This window comes from Sitophilus oryzae, unplaced genomic scaffold (genome assembly GCF_002938485.1).
Source record: "Sitophilus oryzae breed Bouriz unplaced genomic scaffold, Soryzae_2.0 scaffold_227_pilon_pilon, whole genome shotgun sequence".
Lineage (NCBI taxonomy): Eukaryota > Metazoa > Arthropoda > Insecta > Coleoptera > Curculionidae > Sitophilus > Sitophilus oryzae.
This window is the reverse complement of record NW_022146782.1, coordinates 736406-744499: the sequence shown is the minus strand read 5'-3', so window position 1 is coordinate 744499 and position 8094 is coordinate 736406. Positions and strand designations below refer to the sequence as shown.

At 30.4% G+C, this 8094-nt stretch overlaps 1 protein-coding gene across 1 annotated transcript; it reads left to right on the top strand.

Moving 5' to 3' along the window:
- The first annotated feature begins 211 nt into the window (after positions 1-211).
- LOC115884385 (nucleolar protein dao-5-like) lies at positions 212-7863 on the top strand. The gene is made up of 4 exons (XM_030902945.1): positions 212-423; positions 481-933; positions 1011-3627; positions 6953-7863. Exons 1-4 carry the CDS (start codon positions 388-390, stop codon positions 7744-7746), a joined length of 3900 nt encoding a protein of 1299 aa, XP_030758805.1. The 5' UTR covers positions 212-387; the 3' UTR covers positions 7747-7863.
- The last annotated feature ends 231 nt before the right edge of the window (positions 7864-8094 follow it).

Here is an 8094-nt window from a genome sequence, read left to right as displayed (position 1 = left end):
TGCTACAGCTATCCGGTCTGCCTCTTTCTCTTCAGTTTGTCGACCTTCAATTCTTGTTATCTCTACTTCTTGTTCCTTTTCAAATTCAATCACTGCCGTTTCTTAATAAAGAACGGCATTGATTGAATTTTTTATTTTTTAGGTTTGTAAAGAATTAAAAATAGGTTACAACCCTAGAATCATTGTCTAGGTTGCTATTGCCTCTGAATTAGAAACGAAGAATTTGATAACATAACCCAAGACAATGGCTGCTTGGCTCGTTTTTTAAAAGTTTTTAAGATATTCATTCAATTAATTTTTATTTACTTTAAAGCAAAACATATTAGTTATATTAAAGAGAAATTTTCTTATACTTTATACTACTTCTAATTATTGTATTGATTATTTATGAAGGACAAGGAAATGAAGACACCAAAAAGCAAGGTAAACTTTTAAATTCGAGTCGTAATTCTCAAGTAAATATTATATCTTTTATTTAAGAAAAATAAGCAATCGCTAATTCAAGAGATCCTTTCACGTATTAAAACTGAGGTAAATTCAAATGACGATCAAAGTTCTGAGGAAACTGCATCAACAAAACGCAAGGAAAATAAAAAAGTTAGAGAGGGTACACCATCAAACAATATTTTGGATCCAACTAGTATTATATCGCAATTAGTGAAACAGGAAAGTGAAACTTTAAGAAAAAAGAAAAAGAGAAAATCCTTAAATGATTCAAATAACAGTGAGGAACCTAAACTGAAGAAAGTTAAATTAGAAAATGTTGTTAAGCAAGAAGTTAATTTAGATGATAGTGGCTTTTCTAGAATGACTAATTCTCATGGAGAATCATCAACTTTATCTCATTATAACTCAGAAAAGGAAGTTCCTGTTTCAAAACCACTGCAAATAAAATCAGAGGAGTCTAAAGCTAAAAGAAAACCACAATTAAAGGTAAGTGTTATTGATAAGGATCATTGGAAATTACAATTTATTAAATATATTTTAATTCAAGTCAATTTGATTTTCAGTTGAATAGAAATAATGTAAAGCAAGAAGATTCTGACAGCTCAACTAAAAACAAAATAACAATAAAAAATATAAAACAAGAATCTACATCTTTTGAAAAAGTTAAAGGTACAAAAGCTTCTAAAAACATACATACAACAAATGAAAATATTATATTTAAAAGAGATAGAGGTACCGAAGAATCAGATGATGAAGATGATTTTGAAGTAATGGTACCAAAACCGATAATTGTCAAAGTGGAAAATAGTGGCAGCAATGAATCTTCAAGTGGGGATAGTGATATAGAAACTAATAAAAAGTTATCAAAAAGTATTCAGAACTCTAATGAATTTGTTTACCAAAAGTCAGGCGATAAGAAAAGTAAACATCAAGGAGTGTCAAACCCTAAAATTGTAAGTACAAATGATAGTCCTAATGAGCTGAGTAAGGATAATGCCAAAGGTCTTAAATATGTTATTGGTAATAAAAGAAAAAGGGGAAGCAGTGACGATGATACCAGTGAAGACATTGTAACACCTCAATCATTGTCCAGAGACATTGAGAAAAATAAAAATATGCATAAAACAAAGAAAGTTGAAGTACCAAAACCTAAACCTGTTATTAAGAAAGAGGAGACTGATTCTGGTGACTCTAGTGAAGAAAATGACGGATTGAGTGAACTGCTACAAGGAAAATCAAGTTTGAATATGGAAAAATATGATAAAAATAAATTACAGGGTAAAGATAAGTCCAAGAAGGTTCCCAGGCCATTAATAATAAAAAAGGAGATGAGCAGTAATGAATCAAGTGATGATCAGGATCTGATTGACAACAGGATCAGTAATCAGCAGGTTTCCAAACCTAAAATATCAAAAAATCAGAAAGTCCCAAAGCCCAAACTGGCTATTAAAAAAGAGGAGACTAATTCTGATGACTCTAGTGCAGAAAATGATGGATTGAGTAAACTGCTACAAGGGAAATCAGATTTAAATATGAAACAACAAAATAAAAATAAATCACATAGTAAAGATAAGTCCAAAAAGGTTCCCAAGCTGTTAATAATAAAAAAAGAGAATACCAGTAGTGAATCAAGCGATGAAAGTGATGATCAAGATCTATCAAAGTCAAAAAATAATCAGATTGAGAAAAGGGTTAGTAATCAGCAGATTTCCAAACCTAAAATATCAAAAAATCAGATAGTTCCAAAGCCCAAACTGGTTAGTACAAAAGAGGAAAGTGATTCTGATGATTCTACTGAAGAAAGTGATGGATTAAGTGAACTGTTACAAGAAAAATCAATTTTAAATATGGAAAAACAAAATAAAAATAAATCACCTGGTAAAGATATGTCCAAAAACGTTCCCAAGCCAATAATATTAAAAAAGGAGAATATCGGTAGTGAATCAAGCGATGAAAGTGATGATCAAGACCTGTCAGAGTCAAAAAATAATCAGATTGAAAAAAGAATTAGTAATCAACAGGAATCCAAATCTAAAATAACAGAAAATCAGAAAGTTCCAAAGCCCAAACTGGTTATTACAAAAGAGGAAAGTGATTCTGATGATTCTACTGAAGAAAATGATGGATTGAATGAAGTGCTGCAAGGAAAATCAGGTTTAAGTATGGAAAAACATGATCAAAATAAATTACCTGGTAAAGATAGGTCTAAACAGGTTCCAAAGCCATTAATATTGAAGAAAGGGAATAGTGAATCAAGTGATGAAGATCTATCAGATAATCACATTGAGAAAAAAATCAGTAATCAGCAAGTTTCCAAACCTAAAACAACAAAAATTCAAAAAGTTCCAAAGCCTAAACCAGTTATTACAAACGAGGAAAGTGATTCTGATGACTCTAGTGAAGAAAGTGATCAAGATCTACCAAAGCCAAACAATCAGATTGAAAAAAGGATCAGTAATCAGCAAGTTTCCAAACACAAAATAACAAAAACTCAGAAAGTTCCAAAGCCTATGAAGAAAGAGGAGAGTGATTCTGATGACTCTAGTGAGGAAAATGATGGATTGAGTGAACTACTACAAGCAAAATCACGTTTAAATATGGAAAAACATGATCAAAATAAATTACCTACAAAAGGTAAGTCCAAACAGGTTCCTAAACCAATAATATTAAAAAAAGAGAACAGCGGTAGTGAAACAAGTGATCATACCCAGAAAATGTTTAATAATCAGAAGGTTCCTAAACCTAAAATAACAAAAAAGGAGGGTAGTTCTAGTGAATCAAGTGATGAAAGTGAAGATCAAGATATAACAAGGTCAAATAAACAGATTGAAAAAAGACTTAGTTATCAACAGGTACCCAAGCCTAAAATGGACAACAGCGATAGTGAATCAAATGATGAAAGTGAAGAAGATAAAACAACTCCAAGAAAGATAAGCAACCAAATTAAGAAAATGGTTAGTAGTCAAGTCAATTCTACACCCAAAAATGGCAGTAGACACAGTGGAGATAGAGATATCACAAACTCAATTAAATCAAATAGTCCAGTCAAGAATATTAGAGATAAACAAAAGCGGAAAAGAAATGTTGGAGTTGAAGATACAAAGCAAGAAAGCAATTATGGAGAATCTAGTGATGAGGAACTTCCTAAACCAATTAAGGAGGAGCCTTTAAAACTAAATGGTAATAATTTAAGATTGATACAGGGTCCGGCAATAGTGCGTCGGGCATCTGTAGCTCCTAGAGTAAAAAACATGAGACTTTTGTTTAAGTGCAAACCTAAAGTATGTACGAGGATGTATTTCAGGAGAATATTTTTTTGACTTCTATAGGGTGGCTCAAAAAGTGTGAGTGGATCGGGATGATTTTTTTTTTAAGTGGAACACTCTCCATATTATTGATTTTATGGCATCCTTTCAGATAACTTTACATAATCATAAGATATGAATAAATATATTTCGATAATTACAGAGATACAAAATATATATTTTTCAACCTTTAACAAAATTATTACAAATACCAGAACGTATCCTGAAATCAAAACTAGTATATTAGGTATTTACTTTAGATGGTCTATACTTACTTTGCTATAAATATGGTAATCGTAATTCATACAGGGTGTTCAAAATTCTACGCCGAACTTTCTAGAATATAAAATAATTCTTTGTTTTTTTTTAATGGTACACCCTGTATATTATTTTTTTATTGGATGGAAGTTAAAAAATGAAAATTTTTAGTATCTAAAGTATTTAAAAATTTTTAATGGGTTCGCAGATACAGGCAGTTTTATTTCATATGGCTCTTTAAACGGTAAGATACGAGAGAAAAATTATTGGGTGGCTTTGATAAAAATTTACTGTGAAAAATATGAAATATAAAACCGCGAATATCTGCGACACCGATAAAATTTTGAAATACTCTAATTACAAAAAATGTTCATTTTTGAGTTCTCCATCTATTGAAAAATAATATTTAAAAAAATGAAGAATATTTATTTTATTATAAAAAATAAATACCTAATTTACTTTTGATTTGAGGATAGTTCTTGTATTTGTAATGATTTTTTAAGAAAGGCTGAAAAATATATACATTATTATTTATTTATGAATATCTCTGACACTATTGAAATATATTTACTTATATCTTAGGATTATGTAAAGTGATCTGAAAGAAAGCCAAAAATGCAACAATATACAGGGTGTTCCATTTAAAAAAATTATCCCGATCCACTGATACTTTTTTGGGCCACCCTATAGAGGTTAAAATATTTTCCTCAATTACACTCTAGTACAATCATACTTTACGTTTGTACTCTAACAAAATTCCCAAGTTTTTTTTTATTCCAGAAGCTACAGATACCCGAAGCACTCTTGCCGAACCCCATATAACTTTTTTAAACATTATGTTCAAATATTAATGAACAAATTTTAATATACCTAAGTCTGGAAATTAGAAAAATTAATAATAAAATCACTATGCAAAGTTTGCCTAAAATGTTTGTAAGATGGCGGTACTTCCACTATCGTGCGAAAATTTTTGGTACACTTGTATAAGTATCCTTTGCTCTATATACCGAAAACTAACCTATTGAATAATAGAAGTGCCGTATGATAAAAAAAGAAACGATTAAAAAAGAATTTTTTTGACAGTGGTTTAAACTTTGTTCTTGATTTTAACATTAAATATATTATGTTGCAATATAATATATTTTTGTATTTCTCAGCATCGAAAATTTTAAAAAATTTACAATAGGGCCATTTTTTAAAAAGTAAACACGGCTCTCCATAGGCGTTCTATTAAATTCAAATAAATTAAGTAGTGTATTTTAGTATAATATGATTGATAATAAATACGTGTTAGGTAAATAAACGTTTTTACAAAAATATGAATAAATAAAGAAGAAAATATGATTGAAAAAAAAACTGAAACTTGTAAAGCCACTCTCAATTGATTAAAAATAAAATCTTAATTAGTGTAATATAATCTAACAAAGAGAATTACATTTTACTAACATATACGGGAATAACGTAAGATTTATTTTATGATTACCTGACATGAAAATTAACATTTTACTTGTAAATTTTCCCACGAGTAAGAAATATATGTACATAAAAAAATACATCTAGATAACAAATTTAGCATATGTATTTATATATGATGGAATAATGATTCTAATTATGTCATTATTTTATTGTTTAAGTTTTTAAAGCAAACATATTTTAAGAACAAAAGATAGAAAAATGTAATTATCTTACAAATGTGTTTTTTTTTCTTTAAATTGCAGCGGTTATAACGTGGATCAAAAGAATATAAATCTAAATTATTGTTGGAAAAAATAAAAATTCTTTACTCTGATTAAACGACGAATAAAAATTATTAAATACCAATAAATGCCATGTACATATTTTAAGTCAATCTATTCGTGCTTAAATAATAAAAACAACGTCAGTTTAGGGAGTTTAATAGTTTAATTTCTAAAATTGAAACCAAACGTATTGCCACTGTCATAAATTCTTCTATTGTCATCCTGTATTGTTTACAAATTTGTCTGTAAAATTGTTTATGAATTTACACGAGCACAGAGATAACGGCAAGGTTGGGAGTAGTTGCAGTTTGTGAAAAAAGGTGGTGGAAAAGTCAATAAATCTCAGCAAAATGTATTTTGAGGTGGTAGAATGTAGAAATGAGTGGGATGGGGGTTAATCACTGCGGCTTTACAAATCTATTGTCTCCCCCTTTCTTGAGAACTCATCATACAGTCCCAGGGCTTTGACAAAAGCCAGTAGCTGGGACGGTTTTATAGAGGGTAATTCTCCATCTCCAATATCAGTTGTACCTAAGTTCATGGCACCAGGTGGCACGAATGGTTGTAACAGCTAGTACAATTTTAAGAACCTGACAACACTGGTTGGGAGTAGGTAACTAATGCCAGAAATACTGCATAAGCGAGGACCGCGACACTGTGGAAGTCGGAACCTCGATTACACAATAGCGTTATTTTGTCGCGGTATTTTTCTGGAACGGTCGCTACTGTAACGCGACTCATGTGGAACCGGTATCCCCATCACTATTAAAAAACAAAATAAAAACACTAAATCACCACAATACACCAAAACACTTTTACTTTTACACTGGAGGCGCGTTTCGCTAACCATGTTAGCATCATCAGCAGATGATTATAAACTGCAGAGTTTAATTATAGACTACAGAGTTTATAATCATCTGCTGATGATGCTAACATGGTTAGCGAAACGCGCGTCCAGTGTAAAAGTAAAAGTGTTTTGGTGTATTGTGGTGATTTAGTGTTTTTATTTTGCTGTGTAACACCAAAGGTTCCAACCCTCAACTGTAACCCATCACTATTGCTGACACAGCGATCTTCATTAAGAGCCATCGTTTTTTTATATAATTTTTTTTACGTATATTAATTTATTTTTATTTTGGTTTAGTATTATTCAAAATATATTTATTTATACTGTTTAAATATGATCTTTTGTGTTTTTTTCAGGTATTATAAAACAGGAACCAGACGAAATATCTCTAACACCGAAAACTTGGCAACAGAGGTTACAAGTTCGATATCCTCATTTAGAAGAACAAAACTACAATATAAATGTACCAGAGAGTGACACAGATTACTTCATATTAAGGATTCCGAAAAATATTGATGTCTCCCTTTTGCTCAATAAAAAAATCAAGTTAAATAAAGACAGCGAGATCACGCTCAACGATCAGCAGTATACATTTGAACCTAAACAGACTGACCCCATGATTGTAAACTTACAAAAATCGAAACTGGTGAACATAGATAAAGAAATAACTTTGCAAAGATCGCTCAAAGAGGAGCCACTAAGATTACTAAAGGCTACCGACAGAGAAGATGTTCTACTACCAGAAACGATAAAATCACGCCATCCCTTGTTTGGTGCTATGTACAAAGACAAAGTAAAGATAGAGAAGGATATTAAACTAAAAGTTACTGAAGCTGAGGAGAATAAAAAGAAACAGTTACTAAAGAAAAAGAAGAAGATAAAGTCTGAAGTGAGCAGTTGTGACAGTGTGCTGGATATGTTTGCTAGTGAAGCATTCTTTTCTACACCTACCGTTAAGAATAGAGAAGAAAAGATAGAACACAGCAAGAAGAAAAAGAAGAAATCAAAGCATAATGATAGTGACGAAATATTAAGCCAAATAAAGAGTGAATTTAACATGAGCCATTCGCAGGAGTCCCTAGATGACTCGGGATTGTCTCTGAAACATAAACATAAAAGTAAGAAAAGGAAAAAACTTGAGATGGACTAAAAGGAATAGTGCAAAATTTAATAAATTTAAACGTACGTGTGTGTATATCTGTATCTACATATTGTAAAAAGTTCAATATAAGGTTACATATGTTTTTGAAATAAAAATTTTAAATTTGATATTGTTTCAATATTCTGATCATAGGGCTAATTTTAGATTTTATAATACCATCTTAAATAACTTAAAAACGATTATTTTAGGTGTAGGAATATGTATACTCAAAAAGTAATGAATTGGGAAACCTTTTTACTAGTGAAATAAAAAAGTGGGTTTCTCTTTGAAAAAAAAAATGATTTATGATAATTTTTTAATGGTTCAATTCCAATAGTGTCTTCTCTTTATGTCACA

Excerpts from the sequence above, each read along its gene's own strand:
- LOC115884385 (XM_030902945.1), top strand. The coding sequence starts at position 388 with ATGAAGGACAAGGAAATGAAGACACCAAAAAGCAAG. Across the intron at positions 424-480 it reads TGAAGACACCAAAAAGCAAG|AAAAATAAGCAATCGCTAAT; the intron begins GTAAACTTTTAA and ends CTTTTATTTAAG. Across the intron at positions 3,628-6,952 it reads GGAGCCTTTAAAACTAAATG|GTATTATAAAACAGGAACCA; the intron begins GTAATAATTTAA and ends TGTTTTTTTCAG.